Genomic DNA, 24,559 nt, shown 5'->3' on the forward strand with positions numbered 1-24,559 from the left:
TTTATGTTCTAGTTGAACACCACTGTGGCGGGTTCTTCTAACCTGGGTAACCGCAGCAATAGAGCTCTGAGCTATTTTATAAGTTACTTTGTAGATTTTGATTATCATTACAAAACAATCAGTACATTTATAGACAAGTAAATGTTGAATTCCGAACTTTTACTTTACAGAGCAGGCCTATATACTTTCTACATTGCTTCATTGTACTTACTTCTTCCAGAATGACAGTGTATAGGGGAGAGCAGCGAGGGGTAAAGTCATTAGGAGAGGAGGGGAGTGAACAGGGCTGACTTGGCCTCTCACAGAGGAGCAGCATCTGTCAGCACTGGTGGTGACACACACACACACACACACACACACACACACACACACACACACACACACACACACACACACACACACACAACTACCCCCCACCCATGCCCCCCCCCCCCCCTACACACACACACCCTTTAATCCCCCAGCCAGTCGTGGAAAGTATTGAAGTAAGTAAGTATTTGTACTTACTTTTACTCCACTACATTATATTTTGCAAACTTTAGTTACTAGTTACTGGACATCTATTGCAATATTCTGTGTGTGTACTGCGTAGGATCACTCCCATACCTGTGAAGTAACTGCAAAGGAGAATGGAAACTATAATGGAGGACGAAGTCAGACCCAGAAAGAAGTCCCATGGGGATGAGGCGAGGTCTGGAGCATCCGAGGATGACGATTACGTTCCATACGTCCCTGTCAAGATCCGAAAACATGTCCAGCATCAGAAAATGTTGCGTCTGCGTGGGAAAGCGGTGGAGGAGGAGCAGAAGGACAGTGGAGGAGAACAGAGGGACGAGGATGAAGGCCTGGGTCCTCGTTCCAACGTCAGCCTCCTGGACCAGCACCAGCACCTCAAGGAGAAGGCAGAGGCACGTAAGGAGTCGGCCAAGGAGAAGCAGCTGAAGGAAGAAGAAAAGATCCTTGAGAGCGTTGCGGAGGGCAGAGCTCTGATGTCCGTAAAGGAAATGGCCAAGGGCATCATCTACGATGACCCCATCCAAACGAGCTGGAAGGCTCCGCGGTACATCCTGAACATGCCCGACGCCAGGCACGACCGCGTCAGGAAAAAATACCACATCCTGGTGGACGGCGAAGGAGTCCCTGCACCCATCAAGAGCTTCAGGGAGATGAAACTCCCACCAGCCGTCCTGAAAGGGCTCAAAAAGAAGGGAATTGTGCACCCTACACCCATACAAATTCAAGGAATTCCTACAATTCTGTCGGGCCGGGACATGATCGGCATTGCCTTCACTGGTTCAGGAAAGACGCTGGTCTTCACTCTGCCCATCATCATGTTCTCACTGGAGCAGGAGAAAAGGCTGTCGTTCTGCAAGAAAGAAGGTCCCTATGGACTCATCATCTGTCCATCACGAGAGTTGGCGAGGCAGACCCACGGCATCATCGAGTATTACAGTAAACTCCTGGAGGAGGAGGGAGCTCCACAACTCCGTACTGCCCTCTGCATCGGAGGGATGTCCGTCAAGGAACAGATGGAGGTGGTGAACCGTGGCGTACACATGATGGTGGCCACCCCAGGCAGACTGATGGACCTGCTGCAGAAGAAGATGATCAGTCTGGACATCTGTCGCTACCTGGTGCTGGACGAGGCCGACAGGATGATTGACATGGGCTTTGAGGAGGACATCAGGACCATCTTCTCCTACTTCAAGGGTCAGAGACAAACGCTGCTTTTCAGTGCTACCATGCCTAAGAAGATCCAGAACTTTGCCAAGAGTGCCCTGGTTAAACCAATCACTATCAATGTTGGCAGAGCAGGTGCTGCCAGTTTGGATGTCATCCAGGAAGTGGAATACGTCAAAGAGGAAGCCAAGATGGTCTACCTGCTCGAGTGTCTCCAAAAAACACCACCACCAGTGCTGATGTTTGCTGAGAAGAAAGCAGATGTGGACGCCATCCATGAGTACCTGCTACTCAAAGGCATTGAGGCTGTGGCCATCCACGGAGGGAAGGATCAGGAGGAGAGAACTAAAGCCATAGAAGCGTTCAAAGGGGGGTTGAAGGATGTTCTAGTCGCCACAGACGTGGCCTCCAAGGGTCTGGATTTCCCAGCCATACAGCATGTAGTGAATTATGACATGCCTGAGGAGATCGAAAACTACGTCCATAGAATTGGAAGAACAGGACGTTCCGGGAAGACCGGTATTGCGACGACCTTCATCAATAAAGGCTGCGACGAGTCTGTGCTGATGGATCTGAAGGCGCTGCTGATCGAGGCCAAGCAGAAGGTTCCCCCTGTCCTCCAGGTGCTGCAGATGGGAGACGAGGAGATGCTGGACATTGGAGGGGAGAGAGGCTGTACATTCTGTGGTGGTCTGGGTCATCGTATCACAGACTGTCCCAAGCTGGAAGCCATGCAGACCAAACAGGTGACCAACATTGGACGCAAGGACTATCTGGCTCACAGTTCCATGGACTTCTAAGACTTTTGAGGGATTTCGTTAACATGGATGATTCACTCTGACACTCGATGAGAATTAGCACTGATAATTCACTGGTAATCTACAAGCTCACAGAGTCACAACACATTGTGACGTGTTGTGAGTTTATATATAGGCTAGGTTTGGGGTGGTACACCGTTGTTACAACAAAGTGGAACTCAGATTTAATACTTTGAGGTCATTTGAGGTTCTTTACAATGACGTTATACCGATACTCGAGAAACTCTGAGGAAATTGTAGTGCCATCTGTATCATCGGACAAAGGAAGTGTATTTTTTATGATTGCTTAACATATATCATTGTACTCTGATGAATTTTGTTGTTTTCTCCATACTTTTATTCTGAATACTTGTTGCTTTTGTAAAATACATCCGTCATGTGATTGTAAATAAAACGACACCCACGGTGTCCTTCTGGAAAAAAAAATAAGAACGTAAGAACGACGCTCTACGAGTGAAAAGGACATAAAAAGAGCCACAACTGGACAGACATATTGTTTGTTTCACTGCCAACACCGATTGACAGGTGATTGGACACACCTGCAGCTCTATTGGGTGAGTTGGTTTGGAAGCTGGCTTTGAATCAATGAGCAAACATGTCTAGTGGTGATGGAGATGCTCAGCCACAAGATGTCGACATTACACAGGATCCGGAAAGGAAAAGAGTGTTAAACATAAACACAACTCTAAAGACTTTAAGCTATTTGAAAGGATAAGAGGCGTGAGTATTGGAAAGGCTACCAGCTTAAGAGAAGCTTTGAAAGAGCTTATGAAATCAAATGAAAAATTCAATGAAGTAGAACAAAATTTGGATGAGTTAATTGGTGTATGTGGTGAAGCAAAAGGAGGCCATGCATCATTGATGGTTTTACCAATGCCAGACGATGAACTTGAAAGACAAAATCAGTGGTTTGACCCAAAAATGTGTGTATTCAATGATTTCATACAAAGTGTACGATGCTGGCTATCTGAAAATGAACCGCACATGCACGTCTCTGTTGAAAGGGAATCACAAATGCATGTCATTGCTGAAAGTGAAAGGTTGAGTGCTGTGGATGCTGATGATATTGGACCCCATGACAGTGTATCAAATGTTTCAAAGTCCATACACAAATCCACTGCATCAAAAGCATCAACATCTTCATCTGCTCGCATTATAGCCCAGGCTGAAAAGGCAGCTCTCATGGAGCAGTTTGCTGGCTTACAGCAGAACATCAAATTGAAGCACAAGAAGAACAGCTCAGAAGGCAACAGGAAAAGTTGAGAAGAGAAAAAGAGCAGTTGGAAATGAATACTCAGCTGGCAGCAGCCAATGCAAAAGCCCAGGTTCTGGAGACGATGAGCTCAAGGAGCAGTTCAAAAGCGTCAAGTGGAACGAACTCGGATATGCAAAAGGGGGCTGCTGCTCAAAAGGAAAAGTCTACATTACACCCAAATACAAACGCATACTTACCTGGTCAAACTCAAAACAAAGGAAATGTGTCAAAGGAAACAAAGCCTCCCTCCCAGCCACAGGTTGTGAGGCCAAAACAAACCATTTATGAAAAATCTGCCAAAGCGCATTATACAACTTCTCTGACTCAATACTCTCTCCCCAGGCAAACTCCTTCAATGCAATACCCTCTCCTCAGTCAAAATGTGCAAACTGAAAATGTACTGGGTCAAATGAAAAAAGGTTTTCAAGGTCATACTGCTGATACTTCACTCCCTGTTACAAATGTTGGTAATCAAGGTGATATTTACAATGTGTTGCAAAAACAGAATGACACAACAGCTCTACTGGTCAAACAGAACCTTTATTCCACTTTGCCACCCAGAGACATAACAATTTATGATGGGGATCCATTACAATATGAAGTGTTTATCAGGGCATTTGAGAGTGCAATTGAGAAAAAGACAGATAATGATGGTGACTGTTTACATTTTTTGGAGCAAAGACCAGGCATCCAAAGACCTGGTTCAAAGTTGCCAACATCTGCTTCCATCACAGCGCTACCCAAGAGCGAAACAGCTGCTCAAGAAGCATTTTGGAAATGAACATAAGATTGCCACGGCATACATGGAAAAAGCTTTTTGCTGGACAGAAATCAAACTGGATGATGTGAAAGGATTGCAAGCATTTTCTCTCTTCCTCCGAGGCTGTTGCAATGCAATGGAAAACATTTCCTATATGGAGGAGATGAATGTTGTCTATTACAATTTACAATTTAGGCATTTAGCAGACGCTCTTAATCCAGAGCGACTTACATTTAAGCAAGAACAAAAGCATGGGAATACATCACATAAAAGCATTTATCAATACCATGAAACATGCGTAAGCTAAGAAAGTAACAGTGGAATATCTATATAATGAAACTATACATACACTATACATATAAACTATACATATTTACTACTATGCTATACATATGTACTATGGCGTGCTATGACTATATACAATACAATTATAGTGCTGTCTACATAACATGCTATAAGTCTGTGTCAAATGCTATCTAAGCCAACAGAAATGCTATCTAAGGGGTTAGGGTAAGTGCTATGGGCCATGATGGAGTCTGAAAAGGTGGGTTTTCAGGCTACGGCGGAAGATTGGGAGTGATGCTGCAGTTCTGACTGCAATGGGAAGTGCATTCCACAGTTTTGGAGCCAGAAGTCTATAACATGAGGACCATTATTATGAATGGGACAAGGCATGTGAGTTACAGGAGAGGCATGGACATCGTGCTATGTTCCCAGACCTTGTCAACTTCATCGAGAGACAGGTGAAAATACTGTCTGACCCGCTTTTTGGAAACATCCAGGATTAAATCTCAAAACTTCAACCATCACTAAACCAAAAGGAGACCTTCCAAGAAGAAGCAGTTTTGCAATAACAGTATCACCCATAGAAACGGCAGTGGAGTCAAATGGAGTAAAAACAAATGTATTCATCAGTTCTCATTCTTGTTTGTTCTGCAAAAAAAGTGGTCACACATTGGGTCTGTGTCCACAGATGATGAAGAAAAGCCACAGAGAGAAGATAGACTTCTTAAAGGAAAAAGGAGTCTGTTTTGGCTGTTTGAAAATAGCAGGACACCTAAGTATAAACTGCAAATCTCGTCTAACATGTGATACATGTAAAGGAAAACATCCTGAAATACTCCACATAAAACAAAGAGAACAACGAATGGCAACAGAACAATTGCAACAGAACTCAACTGGAATCAATGCTGTCATCTCACCTCACACATGTGGTCATATTGGGGCCGGTGATGAAACCTCCATCTTCTCCATTGTGCCAGTTCAAGTTAAGAGCCACAGGGGAAACACAGTCTTGCAAACTTATGCATTTTTGGATCATGGAAGCACATCTACATTTGCACTGAAAGCTTAATGAGAAGGCTGAACATCCCAGGAAAGAGAACCAATATTCATCTCAGTACAATGAATAAAGTGAAGCCTGAAACCAGCTACGATATCACCACTGGTTTGGCAATAGCTAAGATGGGCACAGATGACTTCATGCACTTGCCTGATGTGTTCACTTGTAAAAACATGCCAGTTTCACAACACAACATCCCAAGACAACAGGACCTGTCACAATGGCTTTATTTGAACCATATCACAATACCTGAAATAGACTCTGGCATTGACCTCCTCATCGGCACAAATGCCTCAAAGGTACTGGAACCTTTGGAGGTGGTCCACAGCCAGGCGGAAGGACCGTACGCTGTGAGGACCCTACTGGGGTCATCTATGGTCCCTTAAGAGGAGACGACGCAGGGATGAGATCAGGGATGAGACTGGCTGCCCTGCTATTGATGTCAATCAAATCTCCATCTTGAAAAACAGTCATTCTCAGACCCATCCAACTCTACAGTACAAACAACTGAAACATGACCACAGACAGCTAACCAAACACAGGAAAGTTACAAGGAGAGACGACTACAGGTCCTTGACCTACACTGAACCACCTCCATCCAAGGAACCCAAGATGCCAGCTAAGGCTCGCAAACCACCTCGGACAGAGAGGTACCATGGAAACACAGACCCATGCAGGGATTACTCTGGACTTAATCACATACCTGTACATTACAACATGCACACACAACACAGGCTATGCTCTGATCATAGAAAAACTAAAAGATTGAAAGACTAAAGAACTTTGAATGCACCACAGAAGGCTCCAAGAGACTTAAAGTTTAAAGAACATTGAATGCCAACACTTTTGATTTATCTTTGAAATTGTAAAAAGAAAAAGTAGAAATGTGAATTTGATATTGGCTCCTTATGTTTTATTGGTAATTGTGTCATTACACTTAAGACAATTAGGGGCCGGTGTATAGGAGCCATTATGATGGTGCTAGATTATTGGTTGGGTTGGCATATTATTTTTGAACACTTGGTGGTGGGCTTTGGATTTGGCAGCACTGGGTGTGTATTTAGAGGGCACTCAGGTGCAGTGATTCAGATCACTAGACACAGGGAACCAGGGAGCAAACCGTTCTTACCAGTAGCACCAGCACAGCAGCAGCAGAACAGAGACTAACTTATAACATCTACTAATAACATCACTGGTATGTTCATGTTTTCTGACTTCTGATAAATAAATAACACTCAAACTGGATCAAAGACTGGACATCCATCTATTGCAATATTCTGTGTGTGTACTGCGTAGGATCACTCCCATACCTGTGAAGTAACTGCAAAGGAGAATGGAAACTAGAAAAATGGCAGTTACAGTTACTTTGATTATTATTACAAAACATACATTAACCACTTCAGCCCTTTATACATTTTGGCCATTTTGTAAATAGCCGATTTACAAAATATTTGAGAACTTGAAATAGGACATTCTGCAGAGTGAGTATATATAGCCTACTTTCTACTTTTGGTATACGTACACTTGGTATATTTTGAATTCTGGACTTTTCCTTGTAAGTATTTGATACTTCTACTTACGTAAGACAATTGAGTACTTTTCCCACCACTTTTTTCACTGCAGAAAACTAAATGGAAACTAAATGAAAACTAAGCTATGGTGACAAAAACTAAGAATAAATGTATAGACAATTTCGTCAACAAATAAAAACTAGACTAAAATGTTAGGAAGGGACTAGTGGACAAGAGATCCAGTATAAATCATTTTACACTTGGTTGCATGCTGAAAATAGCAGATCTACAAGGTCGCAGTGCGACGCGTTGTGAGCTTGTAGATCGGCTATTTTCAGCAAGTTTAAAATCAGTCATTTTGACGGCATCAAGGCCCGCCAAAATACATTTTAGTCGACTAAAACAACTGCAGAATTAGTCGACTAAAATCTTATGATATTTAGTCGACTAAAACTAGACTAACACTAACATTTCAGGTGACTAAAATATGACTAAAACTAAATGGAGTTTCATTCCGAAGACTATGACTAAACTAAAATAGAAATTTGCTGCCAAAAACGACACTGCTCAAGAGTTAAATTTATTGCTAAACATCTGCATTACTTGAGTTAATTTAGCCTACAATTGTTATTTTGATCAACCTTTGCCTTGTTATCTCTCCTAATGGTATACCAATATCAATACAGCATGGAAATGTGGACATGTTCTTTAGTTTTGGGTCTGCAAGGATAAATCTCATGGTGGTCTGTGGCTCAAATGCAGAATAATGGGCCTTGATATGAAACGGGTTGAAAACCAATGGTGTAGAGGGTTCCCAAATAGTATCGTTTAATTTTTTTTGTTTCCTATACATTTTCTTTTCAATTGTTAAAAAAAAACACACCAGTGTGAACCAAGTGGTGCAACTCCCGTCTATTGGTTCTCTGTATCGTTCCAATTTGTATCATTCCAATTTCTTCTCTGTATCGTTCCAATTTCTTCTCTGTATCGTTTGCGTCCAGCAGGTGGCAGCCATGTCACATATACTTCTCTCGTTCCAATTTCACGCATGTGCACACCACTCGTGCTCACACAGGTACACAAACAGGTACACAGGTACATGGACATTGCATGCTGGATGTAGAAGTGGTTGCACCACTTAAAAATAAGAAAAAATAAGAAAGATTTTTCTAAACAATGTAATAAATATGTGTTCTAAGATCTAAGCTGTTGTATAGCCAAAGTCCAGAAAAAGATATAGGTGGTCAATTATTGCATAATACGGTATAGGTTATATTCTCAAAACTAAAGAATGCATCATCAGTGTTTTCACCGTATATATCAATACCCTTGATTAATAGCAGGTATTTATCAATCAATGTGTGCACAATCAGCCTAAAAGATTAGAATCTGAGGAAGAAGAGGCCATCATTTGAGTTCCTCGTGTTACGGGAATGCGCTAGGTGCACGCACGCCTTACAAGGTAGAGCTTGCTCGCCCCTGTCTGCTCTGACAAGTCAATAAAACCCGCTGGTATGCCGAACATTTTTTGGAAGGCAAGATAGATAGGAGACAGCAGAGGAATTTGATCAGGCATGGAGCCAACCTTCTGTTCATTACAGGCCTTTCCAACAGTATACACACACCCTGCTCCTGGAGGAGAGGAGAGGACACCTCAACCTAAGTATTACTGACTGTGGCTGGCACATCAGCGTGCACACTGTCTGTCTGTCTGTCTGTCTGTCTGTCTGTCTGTCTGTCTGTCTGTCTGTCTGTCTGTCTGTCTGTCTGTCTGTCTGTCTGTCTGTCTGTCTGTCTGTCTGTCTGTCTGTCTGTCTGTCTGTCTGTCTGTCTGTCTCTCTGTCTCTCTCTGTCTCTCTCTCTCTGTCTCTCTCTGTCTCTCTCTCTCTCTCTCTCTCTCTCTCTCTCTCTCTGGTTGCATGTGGAGGAATGGGAGGAAAGTGGAAAATATGAAAAGTGGATCATCCAAGCTTGAAAATCCCGGACAGATGTGAGAGGTGGACGGGATGGGAACGAGAGAGAGAGAGAGAGAGAGAGAGAGAGAGAGAGAGAGGGTGTATGTGAGAAAGATTTAGAGAGTTGTAAAATGGTGGCTTTTCACTGTGTTTGTTTGGAACTTTGGATTATCTCACTGCACTACGTACGTCGTACGGCCTTGAGGCTAACAGGACGATACAGAGGGACTGTCTGGTAGTGCATTGGTTCTCAAACTTTTTCATGTCAAGGACCCCCAAATTTACACTTTTTGACAATTTTCAAAGACCCCCAGTTTGACTTGCATTAGGCTACATTTAATGGCATTTTTATGGGTTCTTCTTCATTTTGATGTTTTGCGCGCCGCTGCTGCCACTGAGCTAAAACACGACATGCTTTAGGTCAACATGTCATCGTTCCTTCCTTAAACCAGAAACCTAACCTCGGTCTTAACCGGACACGTATAGGTCACTAACCCTAACCTCAGTCTTAACCGGCCACGTAGGTCACTAAACCTAACCTCAGTCTTAACCGGTCACGTAGGTCACTAAACCTAACCTCAGTCTTAACCGGCCACGTACAGTAGGTCACTAAACCTAACCTCAGTCTTAACCGGCCACGTAGGTCACTAAACCTAACCTCAGTCTTAACTGGCCACGAAGGTCACTAAACCTAACCTCAGTCTTAACCGGCCATGAAGGTCACTAACCCTAACCTCAGTCTTAACCAGCCACGCAGGTCGGACTAACGAGATGTCAGACTTTCGGACAGAACCCCAAACATCTGCCCCATGCAGTCAGAAAGCTCCTCTCGAAGCTGAGTGCTCTGCTTTGACTTTGTGCCACCGCCATCGCCTAATGGGCTTCACGCTATAGTTGTTGACTGTTTTCAACAACTGCTGGAAATGTCGGCGCATGTGCTTTCCCAGTGTGCGTGCGTGCGTGAGTGCGTGCATGTGACTGTGTGTGTGTGTACTCTAGGTGCTATGGCAACATGGCTGAGCTCCTCTCTGACCTTGTCTAAATAAAGTAACACTTTCATGGAGTTCACTGAGGTTCTCACTGTACTGTGAGGATGGATGGATGGATGGACCGCCTGGTGGGAAAAAGTACTTGCCTGTTTTACTTAAGTATCAATAGGCGTACTGCAATGTAGAAATACACGGTAACAAGTAATTGAGTAAAAGTACAAAAGTATTGACATCAAGATGCGAAAATATCAGATCTATTTTCAAATTGCCAAAATGTGTTTATATATACTGTATAGAGGTTACGTTTATGGACTACCAGGCAGAAAAGTTACGCCGTGTTCTCCTGAAACATCACCTCCTGTGTGTGCTGTATATCGGCACTGTAGGAGACCTCCCGTTAGAAAAGAGCTCTGCTTTTTTTCCTGCCAGTGAAACGCACATGCATCAAAGGCAAAGTGCGTTTACAGTACCTGGGGATAATCATCATCTCTATCACGTTCCCCCCCCCCTCCCCCTTATAATTATGTCATAATTCAAAGGCTTCCCCCGTTGAGCTAAAAACAGTCCGGTAGGTGCGTCACCAACCATCTAACAAACTCTTCTCCTGAGGAGTGGCGGCGGGGCCCATTAATTGTCAAGATATAATTACGTTCACAGCACCCCGAGGGCCTGTCTCGCTCGCTCGGTCGGCCCTCTCGGAGTGACTGCTCCTAGAGTGTAATTAGTGAATGTAATCACACAGCTGTGGACCTCCAGGATTTATATTTCTGGCCGACTGAAGGCTGTGTTTACGACCTGGCACACGGCCAACGGCCACATGCAGTGACCATGCAGGCAGGCAGTGTGCCGTAGATCACCGCAATGACACAAACGGTACCTCACAAACTCACAAATGTGATGTCACATTGTCAACGTGTGTGTGTGTGTGTGTGTGTGTGTGTGTGTGTGTGTGTGTGTGTGTGTGTGTGTGTGTGTGTGTGTGTGTGTGTGTGTGTGTGTGTGTGTGTGAGTGGTGGAAAGTAACTAAGTACATTTACTTAAGTACTGTATGTAAAATCTTGAGGTAGTACTTTAACGGAGTATTTCCAATTTTCAGTATACTTTTACTAGATCCACTGCATCTCGGATCCAAATGTTGTACTTTTACTGCACTACAGTTATTTGAAAGCTTTAGTTACTATAGTTACTTTGTAGATTTTGATTATTATTATTACAAAACATAAATTAAGCACTTCATTTCGGCCATTTGAAAATAGCCGATCTACAAGCTCACAGTGCGACGTAGCTCGGCTATCTTTCATACAGTACATGGGAAAACTTGAAATGGGACATTCTGCATATACGAGTACTTTTAACTTTTGGTACTTTAAAGTAAATTGTGATGCCAAAAGTACATTTTGAATTCTGGACTCTTTTACTTGTAAGAGTATATTTCTCCATATTTCAGTAGGCCTATTGATATTAATTTTACATACGTAAAAATCGTGAGTACTTTTTCCACCACTGTGTGCATGTGCATGTGTGTGTGCGTGTGTGCGTGTGTGATCTCCCTCCCCGTAAATGCCACTGTGTGGTTATGCCACCCTTGTGAGGCACTATAGCTCTCGCCAACGGTAACAGGTGACTTCATCCCATGACATCTTTCCGGTTTCAAATGCCGCCCAGTAAACGAGTCATTTCTCACCTCCTCATGCACTCGTCTTGCCATTAACGCACCTTGAAGCAGCACTCTTAACCCATGAAGACCTGAGGCCGACTCTATACGATTTCCTTCTAAACCAGAAAGAACTTTTCAGAAATGTTAAAAAATAGCAGATTTTCAAGCGTGCAGCGTGGCACTGAAGTGACACTCTGTGAGCAGTGCACGTTGGTCCGACGTACTAACAGTCCGACATGTGCATGGCTGGTTAAAACAGGTTGAATGCCAACAATATACGGGCATCCAGTGGCGTGCACAGACATTTAGAGGGGCAGGTGCTCAAGTGAAAAAAAGGGCACCTTGTGCAGGGCATTTTGGGGCGGGAACCCATTTTGGTGCTATTGAAAAATAGCAGATATACAAGCTCATAGCGTGCCACCGAGTGGCGCACTACGAGCTTGTAGGTCTGCTATTTTTTCTTATCGAAGAACCACTGACATAGAAACATAGCTTTAGATTGTGGGGGCCTAAATAATATAGTAGAATGTTTTTTATCAAGATTTGATCAATGTCACCGCATGGTCCACACACTACAAAATAAGATTTCTTTTTTTTTCTTTTCTTTTTTTAAGAGCAAAATTGCCAAAAGGGCAGGGGGTGCTCTAGCACCCCCTATTGTCTATCTGTGCACGCCACTGCGGGCATCTTTCTGCCTATGTTTAAAGTTACCTTTGAACAGCCAGTGAGTTGCTTGTCATGAAAATCCACTTTAAAACGGTGTAATCGCTTGTTGTAGTGTAGAAATGTATTCCATAGTGGCGAACACAAATCGGGGCATTACACAACTATTTTTTACACTGACAGCCACTCTGCAAGGCCTCACGCACGCACGTGCACTGAACTCACACCAGCAAGTGTTTGTGAGCTGTTGCTCGGCGTGAGGTGATTCATCGTGAGGCTAGTTTTCGGGAACGCTCTGTGATGTAACTAAGGTTTTGAACTTCAGATCCTTCCGAGGCCAGTGAAACGTTTAATCAGTGGCGGACACAAAAAGCACTCAACTCCTCCATGATGTACTGTACTCCAGTCAAAGTAATAAGGAGCCTATAGATACTGGGAAAACAAGACCCCATGGGGCATTTTGTTTGTGTTATCCTTTTACCATAACCACCTTTGATTGTACTTCCAAATAATAGTGAAAATAAAAGATCTACAAGCTCACATCGCCCTGCTGTGGGCTTGCAGATCCGCTATCTTCACTACATTTGAAACAGAGCTCAAGCGGTTAATCCATTATGGACTTTTGTCCATTCCTATAGAAATATAGTGGATGTCAAAAGTACATATTTGTCTTTGAAATATATTAGTGGAGTCACCAAGTGAAGTATCCAAAATTACACATACAACTGTACAGATACTCACCCCATGGAGACTTGAATTCATGATGGATACTGATATATGTGACGTCTCTTTGTGTCTCCATAGGGAACCACGGCTGGTCATCAAATTATCGGCTTTAGGAATGTGACCAAAAAAAAAGAAAAATCCATTAACTCAAGTCTCCATATGGGGCGAGTACTCGATAGAACACAAGTCTTTTCAGGGGTGAACTGTCCCTTTAAATAGTGTACTCACTACTCAAGTCAAAGGGTAAACCCTTGGTACTGTCCACACACACACACACACACACACACACACACACACACACACACACACACACACACACACACACACCGCTGTGTTTAATGAATGAAGTTATGCGGCGGCGGCGCAGCGCGGCGCGGCGCAGGGCATCTGGTGTACGAGGCATTCCAGAGCAGCACATCATGATAAAAAGGTAAGTGGGTTTGGATGGTCCATCTGCCCTGCATGTGTAACTATCTGCCCTGCAGGTGTGCCTGTTCCTGAACCCAAGAGAACAGGGCGAGCCTGGCCTGCAGACAGTGGTGGATAAGTAACTAAGTACATTTAGTACTCTAATACAAGTACTGTATTGTTGACCTATTTTTACCATATAGATATTTATGCATCTTGCCAGCAACTATAGCTTCAATATGCCATTGACAGCCCATACATCAAAACAGAAAAGTCCTATCTCATCGGATTGTATTAAACGACACCAAACTCAACAACATTGCAGCTGTACGAAAACCTTGAATTATCACTTTGTTAGTTTGTTAGTGTTTGTTTCATCAAAATACACCGTGGCATGTTATGAGTTACTTTCTGTCAAGAAATGACTTGCAGGTGATTATCATTCACCATATTATTTTTCTAAGTGTTGGAGTTTGGAAGCACAGCACAAAACCATAATTCCATGTGAAAGAGGGTTCAAAGTTGAACAAAAGTTACTTATTTTACTGATAAATACTATCACAAGGTGTTCTTTTTGTTGTACCTAGACATACTTAAATGCCAAATGCAGTGGGAACTGTAAAAACATACACATAACGTTTAGTACAAGCATTCTCATAGAGAACAATAATGATAAGAACGAACACAAGTTACAATACAGACACAAACTTCAACAATATCTCATTGGCTGCATATCCACTTGGGGGAATCTTCTAATAACTCTATGTTGACTCTTACATACAGTATAACAGCAGCCATGCACTCTGCTTGTTGCATGTCTGAAGTGCTCTGTTCAGAATGAACTGCCTCTGCCCCAGCTCACTGGTCTACTAAACCACATTTGCTCATCAACAGATCAGCTTTAGCTGTTAAGGTTAGTGTGACCTTAAGCCCTAACCACACCAAAGAGTCGCCATGCAACTCCTTGGGTCCAAATGGTTGCAAGGAGTTAACACTAAAACAGTCTTGACCCTTTGGTGTGGTTTGGTACATTGCATTCCATGCGTTCAATCACTAGGGTCAACATGGGTCAACGTGCAACAAGACATATATGCCTATCACACCACAGAGACAACGTTAAAACCATCTTGACCCTTTGGTGTGGATAGGCCTTGTATCCGCCTCGTTGACGGCAGACTGCTGGGCGAGCGCTGGCGCTATGGCATGCCATGGGGGGTCAGATCAACATGGAATTAATTCTGTACTTCCCATATAAGGATCATGTCTTGTGTACAGGGTTTGATGAGGTCAGATCAACATATGGAATGTCAGAACAGGTCAGCTCCATACAGTATATAGAAATCTAAGGGTGGTGGCGGAGACACTCTTGTGTACAGGGTTTGATGAGGGCCCAGGTAAGGCCGGGCCTTAATTTTCGGGCATGTTGAGAACTCTAGTTTTCGCCGGCTGCCGGGCGTGGCTGCACTAATAACTTTGGGGCAGGCCCGTCTAGAGTTTGAATGTACAGGTACAAGTCCAAAAGGAGACATGGAAGAGGAATGATGGATGAGGAAGGATCAAATTCAACATATGGAATGTCAGAACAGGTTCTGACATATATCCATATATGGAGATCTAAGGGTTTGAGGTCAGACGAGTTGCTGGCCAATATTGATGACATCAGGGTTCTCCATATATGGGCGTACTTGCGACAGCAGGTTGCATTTACTACTGTATATATCCATCCCTGATGAATGTCACGTGATGTCACAATGACCTGGGCACCATATATGGGCCTCTGATGTCACGTGATCTGGGCACCTGGGGTGACCAGGGGGCTGATGTCACGTCACGTGATGTCACGATGACCTGGGGTGAGTGGCATGGATTTTAGTTAGGTATCATGACATAGTTAACTGCGACCTTCGGTTGCAAGTAAATCACTTCAATAAAAACAGAGAAAAATTGTCAAGGATGCAGACGGAGCGAGTTGAACCCATCTGCAAAGTCACAACAAACAAGAGTAGATTTCAAAGTATTTAATGTAGAGATGATCTTACACTGAAGTTGTAGTCAGGAATCAGGCAATAATAGGAACATAACAAAGTAGTCAAACCAGGAACAACAGGAAAGCAGGAACAGGCGACGCATCGATGACAACAAACATGAACTGACAATGAGTGTTTGAGCTGAGTCCAGTTTTATAGGAGCTGATTGATTGTAGAAATGTTCACAGGTGGGCTGATGAGGGAGTTGGAGAAAGGTGTGTAAATGGGACTGCAGCGTGGTGGTAGAGAAGATTTTAACCTCTGGCCTTTCACCTTTAACCTCCAAGGAGGTACAGACAGTAAACCAGATATCAATACCAATACGCGTTCGTTTTGCATGATTATGTCCATGAACTTGTACCCAAACCTCTGGAATGAATACACAACAAAATAGTTATAATTATCTATAAGTTTTAATAATCAAAGCCCTATTAACTAATGAACAATTATGTTTTGTCCCTATGTCTACAACAATATAAATTGAGCCTATTACAATCATAATGAATCAAATCTGGTTATACAATCAATGTTACCGACAGAAGTTACCGATTAAACCACCAGTAGACCTCTGGACTCCCTCTCTACGGTCTGAGGGAGTGAAGATTCCATGTGTCGACAGAAATATTTAATAGTTCCACTTTGTGAATATAGCCAATCATAATAGTTAATTTCTTCAGGGGATGCTCCTCCCTCTTTGAAGTGTCGCGTTGGCCCTCTCTTCCGGACTCTGCCCCCCCTGGGTGTGTGGGTGTATGTGTCGATGTGTTCAATTAAATGTGCCAATCATTATGAGATCATCTTTTTTATACAGTATGTGTGTATGCTTTATTAAATGAGCCAGTCAGTATGTACTCTTACTTAGATCAACCAGTGTGTGTGTGTGTGTGTGTGGTGTGTGAACCCTGTACCCTGAGTACCACCCCCCTTATGTGTGTGTGTACGTTTCCTGCCATCTCATTGTTTGTACAGTCCAGAGGCCAGGTTGACCTGCTTTGGGGGACCTGAGAGAGAGAGAGAGAGAGAGAGAGAGAGAGAGTGTGCATGCACGAGCGTGCACGCGTGTGGAATACTGGGAGAAAGATGTGTCTGTGTATTTTATACTCTAAATATTTTAATAATTCCCTCCAGTGGCCAGGGTGGAGACACAGGGAGAGACAGACTGTGACAAATAGAAACATTATACCGTAATTGACACACAAAAAAAGATAATTTATTTTCTTAATGGTAAATGGTGCATTTATATAGCGCTTTTATCCAAGGCGCTTTACATTGTGCAGTCTTAATTTATGGAATAGGGACGCTATAGCCTAGGGTCCAAGTGGTTAATCCTATCACACAAGTTTTGGTGGCCTCCCTGTAGTAACTCTGAGAACCCCTCCCGGTCCAGGACCCCCTGTTGAAGAGCCCTGCTGTATAGTCGTAGACAGGGTGGTATAGTATACACACACCAGGCAGTGCTTATGAAAGACTAGTGTTGCCAACTACCTGCATAAGGGTCCCTCATGTCTAAGAACAACCAGGGAGGCCCAGAAAAAGATAAGAATCTCCCTGTATATCTGCAGTTTTTCATTGTATATTATATTAAAACATGTAGGCCTATTATATGAGCTGTAAGATGCGTGCCATGGATTCAACACTGAACAAAGTGTGTCCCCTATCCGTTCAAAAAAGTGCAATGTCTTTTAGACCATATTGGCAACCATAACCATAACTTGTACAAAGGCTCATTATATCCGTTAGGATTCCTTTGATCGCTCCTCAGTTACTTAGATAACTGTGGTAATTCTAGAGCTATAATACATAGCAAACGTGCTTGCATTTATCAGATCCAAAACCCTCGCATGGGGCAGGGCGCTCTCGGCAGGCAGATGGAACCAGCGAGGGTTCAATGAATCCAATGAATGCACAGGGGAGAGCTGCATGCACAGGGTTCAGGGGGAACTGTGACACATCATGCTTATCCCAAACAGCCAGGGCTCTGACTAAGAGCCCTGCGCAGCACAATGATTGAGTAACATCTTACCGTAAACACCCAGCCCCAGCCCATTTCTGATGTGTGTGTGTGTGTGTGTGTGTGTGTGTGTGTGTACTTGTATTACTTCACTTGTGAGTGCCAATTAAATGTCCCCACAACAAGCAGAGTAGAATTTGAGAAATAAGACATTATGTGAGGACAATTTTCCCAATTTTCTCGCAAAATGAATGGTTGGTTTGTGGTGGTATAATAATAGTCTCACAGTACAGATTCAAGTTGGGGGTTAGGGCTAGGATTAAACATTTAGTGGTTATAGGTTATAGATTCAGGTTGGGGGTTAGGGCTAGGATTAGACATTTAGTGGTTATAGGTTTATAGATTCAGTTTGGGGGTTAGGGCTAGGATTAGACATGTAGTGGTTATAGGTTTATAGATTCAGGTTGGGGGTTAGGGCTAGGATTAGACATGTAGTGGTTATAGGTTTATAGATTCAGGTTGGGGGTTAGGGCTAGGATTAGACATTTAGTGGTTATAGGTTTATAGATTCAGGTTGGGGGTTAGGGCTAGGATTAGACATTTAGTGGTTATAGGTTTATAGATTCAGGTTGGGGGTTAGGGCTAGGATTAGACATGTAGTGGTTATAGGTCTATACGAGGTTTAGAATTAATTAGGCCTTATTCGTGTAGTTGCCCTACAGTAATTACCCGGCTTTATTGCGACAGCACTAGCATTTCCCGTCAGTCAGTCAGTCACGCCCCATATACTGTATGGTCATGCCTCATGACATCATGTGATGTCATCAATATTAAGCCAGCCCATATGTGGAGATCCCTGATGTCATCAATATTGGCCAGCAACTCTACATTTCACCTCAAACCTGACATTCCATAATTATGTTGACCCTGCTTCCCCATCCATCCTTCCTCACACGTTGGATGGTCTTGGATTGCTGCACTATAAACAAGCGCCCACTCCGCCCAGAAATGAACTGCCGGTGACACTCTGTTGTTGTACACTGCATTCATCATCATTATATTCAAGTTGAAATCCTTCTCACCTTGTCCCGATTGAGCACATGGAAAAGGCAACAGAAGCGTTTCATACCAGGGCTTACACTACACAGTATATGTTTCCATGACATAAGAAGACAGATCTTGTGATCCCTGCAGTATGCTGCAGCTGAGGCGGAACAGAGGCCGTATGCAGTATGCTGCAGCTGAGGCAGAACAGAGGCCGTATGCAGTATGCTGCAGCTGAGGCAGAACAGAGGCCGTATGCAGTATGCTGCAGCTGAGGCAGAACAGAGGCCGTATGCAGTATGCTGCAGCTGAGGCGGAGCAGAGGCCTGCAGTATGCTGCAGCTGCAGCTGAGGCGGAGCAGAGGCCTGCAGTATGCTGCAGCTGAGGCGGAGCAGAGGCCTGCAGTATGCTGCAGCTGAGGCGGAGCAGAGGCCTGCAGTATGCTGCAGCTGAGGCGGAGCACAGGCCTGCAGTATGCTGCAGCTGAGGCGGAGCAGAGGCCTGCAGTATGCTGCAGCTGAGGCGGAGCAGAGGCCTGCAGTATGCTGCAGCTGAGGTGGAGCAGAGGCCTGCAGTATGCTGCAGCTGAGGCGGAGCAGAGGCCTGCAGTATGCTGCAGCTGAGGCGGAGCAGAGGCCTGCAGTATGCTGCAGCTGAGGCGGAGCAGAGGCCTGCAGTATGCTGCAGCTGAGGCGGAGCACAGGCCTGCAGTATGCTGCAGCTGAGGCGGAGCAGAGGCCTGCAGTATGCTGCAGCTGAGGCGGAGCAGAGACCTGCAGTATGCTGCAGCTGCAGCTGAGGCGGAGCAGAGGCCTGCAGTATGCTGCAGCTGAGGCGGAGCAGAGGCCTGCAGTATGCTGCAGCTGAGGCGGAGCAGAGGCCTGCAGTATGCTGCAGCTGAGGCAGAGCAGAGGCCTGCAGTATGCTGCAGCTGAGGCAGAGCAGAGGCCTGCAGTATGCTGCAGCTGAGGCGGAGCAGAGGCCTGCAGTATGCTGCAGCTGAGGCAGAGCAGAGGCCTGCAGTATGCTGCAGCTGAGGCGGAGCAGAGGCCGTAAGAACAAGAACAAAATGTTCATGGTGGGTTAACAACAGTGGCGGAAAGTAAAATTTTCTTAAGTACAATTTTGAGGTATTTGTTTACTTTGTAGTTTACTTTACTTGAGTATTTCCAATTTCCAGTACCTTTACTTCTATTACACTACATACCTGATCTAAATATTGTACTTTTACTCCACTACCTTTATTTGAACACTTTAGTTACTAGTGGCTTTGTAGATTTAGCTTATTATTACAAAACATAAACCACTTCAGCCTGATATATATTTCGGCCATTTGAAAATAGCCGATATATAACCTTTATAATATAACCTTTATTCTCTTTTTCAAATGAAAACCCACAAGATTCATTTCATCCATCATATTTTATTTAACAATATAACTTTTGCACTTCAGAGTGCAAAAAATCGATCAAAAAGATACATGTGAAAAAATATATCGGCTATTTTAAATAGAGGAGGGAAAAAAACAAAAACAAAAAACATCGAGGCATTTCAATGAACATTTCATAAAGTCGTAAGCAGTTGTACAGTCTGGACAGAACAAAATGATAAAACAAACACATTTGTGTAGTATTTGCTCTGTGGTGTGTATAAATGTACTTCTATTGGCACTTCTAAATCCCTAAACCCATTAAAACCGGGAAAGCATCGGTGTCATTTTAGAGTTTAGCGTTGGCATATTCAAAAATAGCAGCTGTACAAGCAAGCTACATCTGCTATTTTTGAACATTATCTATAAATCTTCTATATAAAAGTGTGAGAACTACTGCTTTAGAAGGCATTTGTAGAATCGACCTCAGGTCTTATAATGGGCTAATTGCATGTTCAGTGCTGAAATGACGGAAAACCAAACGTATATACAAGCTAGTGATTCGGTTTGACCAAAGATAACAACTTAACTGTACTGCGAGAAGAGTGGTGAATATACCGGGTTTTCTTTTCAATACAGGGCATTCAGTGCTAAAGAATCTTTCCGCGACAATAAGCAGCCAAAGCAGTCGGGGGGTGAAGGGTAAAGCAATGCGCTGAACGCTCTCTTGTTCCACCAGGAGTGTGGTGGCATTGTATTAACACTTATAATAATCCCCTGTGTCTTAACTCTATGAGCCACCCTTACACGGCCCGCACATTGTAATTATCTCTCTCACGCAAAGCCAGCCTGGTGCCAGAGCGATTTATACCGACTGGAACCCACATTAGACTAGAGAGCTCTTAACCGTGGTACCAACCAAGTAGCAGGCAAAAACCGGCCTTAAACAAACAGCGAGAAGTGGATTATGCCCAAATGTGCCAATGTGTTATAAATGCCATCATTTCCTGAGTGTGTTTCTGGAGTCCCTCCGTGCCAGTGGTGGGGGTTGGGGGGGCGGGGGGGGGTACCCAGAGGGCAGCGTGGAGCACAGTAGAGCTTCATAAGTGAGGGTTGCCATGCAGGATGGCATCACAGAAACCAATAAACAGCTCAACCACTTCCACACGACAACCTGGAGCTGGGAACTAACTCTTTCTCACTCTTTCCTTCCCTCTCATGTCTTCCACACGCACACCCGCACGCACACACGCATGCACACACTACACTTGTTAGCTCTGGATTCAGGCAAGACATTTTGCTCAGATGTGCACACACACACACACACACACACACACGGTACATGTACGACTCCTCAAGCTGAAGTCTATACGGGTGCAGGCTGTGGTCAGGCAAAGGGCATTTCTCCCTGCTGGGCAGAGACTGTGACTGTAACACCTCAACACTGTTCTCAACCTGCCTGGACCACGATGGAAATGATTAGTCGTGAGGGTAAACACAGGCAAACATACATACTGTAGGATGGGTGAGAGGACCCCTGCAAAACCATACTGACACCAGTTATGCTTTCAAATGTCTGCAAAGCTTTGCATATACATAATTATTATTATTATTATTTCTCCAATGCAGGTCCAACATGGAATAGTGACAGAGAGTGTTGTTGATGGTGACACCAGGTTAAAAAGAGGTTCTCATAGGACCCCAATTTACTATGCTTTATAGGGCCATGGACTCCCAATTTACTATGCTTTATAGGGCCATATGGGGGGTACCAATAATTTAGCCAAGGACCCTGGGGGTCCCCGCACGTCACTATTATAGGACCACTGCACTGTGATTCTTCTCCTAAATGCCACCTCGCTCCACCTCCCCCTTTTGTTTAATTCTTTCACGCAGCACCACAGCAGGCACCTTTTTCAACCTCAAAGTGCTGAACTTTCCCTATTATAATGTTAGGTGTACAGGACGCACACGCACGCACGCACGCCCGCCCGCACACAGGGACTTTTCCTCACTGCAGTACAACGCTTCATTTGAATATTTCTCGTACCAGAGAGAACAGCCTAGAAGGGCTGTGGATTGTGGACTAGCTTTGACCAGGCTGTGTTGGGGGTATGCGGTGGTCTAGCTTTGACCTGCAGGCTGTGTTGAGGCTATGCGGCGGTCTAGCTTTGACCTGGCTGTGTTGGGGCTATGCGGTGCAGATGCAGAGAGCATTGGTCTTAGCGTTATATATGTATGCCGGGCTGATGTCTGCTGTACGAGGAACGCCTGGTTCTCAGCGTCAGGTTCAGGGGACCAGCGGGAGGTCCAAACCGTTAAATTAACAGGCTTTTAACGCATTCACCGCCGTTGGCGTAGATTTACGTCAAGTCTAATCCAATGGTTAAGCGCCGACTGCGTAGATCTACGTCATGTGGTCTTTTTCAGTGGTTTACGATAGATCCATAACCAAAGCGTTGATGGTCGCGGTTAAAAAAAAGTTATGTTTCGGGTGAATTAAAGATCGTTAGGCACATTACACGGCTATTGTCCGTTTCTCTCTGCATTAGGTTGTGACCAGGCTTTTCTCTCTGCCTTAGGTTGTGACCAGGCTTTTCTCTCTGCCTTAGGTTGTGTCCAGGCTTTTCTCTTCGTCGATGAGTAAGGCTGGGGCCGAGGCTAGTACTTAGGTAGGTCGTGCTGTTCAGAAAGCCGTAGGGTCCCACTATGATGGTGAGGGGTGGGCGTGGGTAGGTGCTGTTCAGAAGCCGTAGGGTCCCACTATGATGGTGAGGGGTGGGCGGGGGTAGGTGCTGTTCAGAAGCCGTAGGGTCCCACTATGATGGTGAGCCTGAGCAGAGAGCTGGAGGGGTGGGTTGGGGTAGATAGGTGGCGCTGTTCAGAAGCCTTAGAGTCTGGAGGGATGGGTGGGGGTGGGCGCTGTTCAGAAGCCGTAGGGTCTGGAGGGATGGGTGGGGTTAGGTGCTGTTCAGAAGCCGTAGGGTCCCACTATGATGGTGAGCCTCAGCAGAGAGCTGGAGCGGTAGTTCATGGTCATGTGGTGCGTGACCATCTCCAGGTCGACTACGTGCTCCCGGGGGCCCGTCAGGGGCTTGGTCATCACCAGCATGGCGCTCACGTTGCTGGAGCGCTGCACGATGGATGGGACACAGAATCAAAACACAAGGTAAGAGTCAGAGACCCTACGGTTGTGCTGTTTTGTGAAACGAGCATGAAAATATCTGGAAACCACTCGCTTGTATTGTAAATAAGATCAGAGAGGCCTTTAGTTTTCATTTAGTTGGAAAAAAGGTAGTCAGTGAACGTTGTTCGTCATATAACTTTAGTCGAGGGAGATTGATGGGGGGCGCAGACGTTGGTCCGACATGCAACAGTCCGACACATGCAACAGTCCGACATGCAACAGTCCGACACATGCAACAGTCCGACACATGCAGTCCGACACATGCAACAGTCCGACACATGCAACAGTCCGACACATGCAACAGGCCGACACATGCAACAGTCCGACACATGCAACAGTCCGACACATGCAGTCCGACACATGCAACAGTCCGACACATGCAACAGTCCGACACATGCAACAGTCCGACACCAGTCCTCGCATGCGATGCTGGTTTACGACACATGCGTGGCCGGTTAAAACTCACCCGTGGCTTCCCTGTGAGGTTAGGGTTTGGGCTAGTGTGTCGGACTAATGCCTGTCGGGCTCTTAGAACGTCGGAAAAACAAACACATGCATGAACCCCGACTGATGAACACTTTTAGTGGTAGTACATGCACCCACCCTGAGGAAGAACTCCCCGGCCTCGTTGCCAGCCTTGATCCTGAAGGTGTTGTGTGTGTTGGAGTAGATGTTGGTGGCCTGGATCTGGAAGATGTCCGCGGGCACAGAGCGCTCCGACTGGATGCTCATGTACTTGTACACAATGGACGGCGTGAGGCCCTGGCACTCCGTCTGAGACCGGCAGATGCAGCGACTGTGAAAAGCCATCACAAATGTAGGAATATGTACTCTTGTTACAAGTAAACGTTCGGGAAATCAAAAGTAAAGAGTAAAAGTACAAAAGTATTGGTGTCAAAATGTACTGTATTGATTGATTGAAATATTTATTATTTATTTATTTATTTATTAACAGTTTGCAGAATTACAGTACATTTCAAGCACAAACTCAATACAAAGACTGTTAACTGTGAGTGGACGACCCAATTGCCATTTGAAAATAGAATATGTACAAGGTCACCATGCGTCGCACCCATGAGCCACTGCTGCCCCTATCGTTTCCATCATGACAATATTTCACACATTTTGAAAAAACACTGGAAATAGCAGGTCTACAAGCTCACAACTGCGGCGCGTTGTGAGCTAGTAGACCGGCTTGTAGACCGGCTGTTATTAT

The 24,559-nt window shown here is 44.6% G+C and overlaps 2 protein-coding genes across 5 annotated transcripts in view; one reads left to right on the forward strand and one right to left on the reverse strand.

Annotated features, from left to right (window-relative positions):
* The first annotated feature begins 631 nt into the window (after nt 1-631).
* LOC310866171 (putative ATP-dependent RNA helicase DDX41) lies at nt 632-2,770 on the forward strand. Its single transcript, XM_083775613.1, has one exon. The coding sequence runs from the start codon at nt 642-644 to the stop codon at nt 2,478-2,480; it is 1,839 nt and encodes a 612-aa protein (XP_083631739.1). The 5' UTR covers nt 632-641; the 3' UTR covers nt 2,481-2,770.
* A 19,865-nt stretch (nt 2,771-22,635) lies between these two features.
* The window catches only part of efemp1 (EGF containing fibulin extracellular matrix protein 1), a 28,762-nt gene continuing 26,838 nt past the window's right edge, over nt 22,636-24,559 (reverse strand). For all 4 annotated transcript variants that reach the window (XM_083775616.1, XM_083775615.1, XM_083775618.1 and 1 more), the window contains exons 10-11: nt 23,947-24,139; nt 22,636-23,289 (exon numbers count right to left, since the gene is read on the reverse strand). In XM_083775616.1, the coding sequence (XP_083631742.1) occupies nt 23,128-23,289; nt 23,947-24,139 (355 nt within the window). In that variant the 3' untranslated portion in view covers nt 22,636-23,127. The remainder of the gene's footprint in view (nt 23,290-23,946; nt 24,140-24,559) is intronic.

The sequence above is a fragment of the Protomyctophum parallelum genome, assembly GCF_964188405.1.
Source record: "Protomyctophum parallelum genome assembly, chromosome: 10".
Lineage (NCBI taxonomy): Eukaryota > Metazoa > Chordata > Actinopteri > Myctophiformes > Myctophidae > Protomyctophum > Protomyctophum parallelum.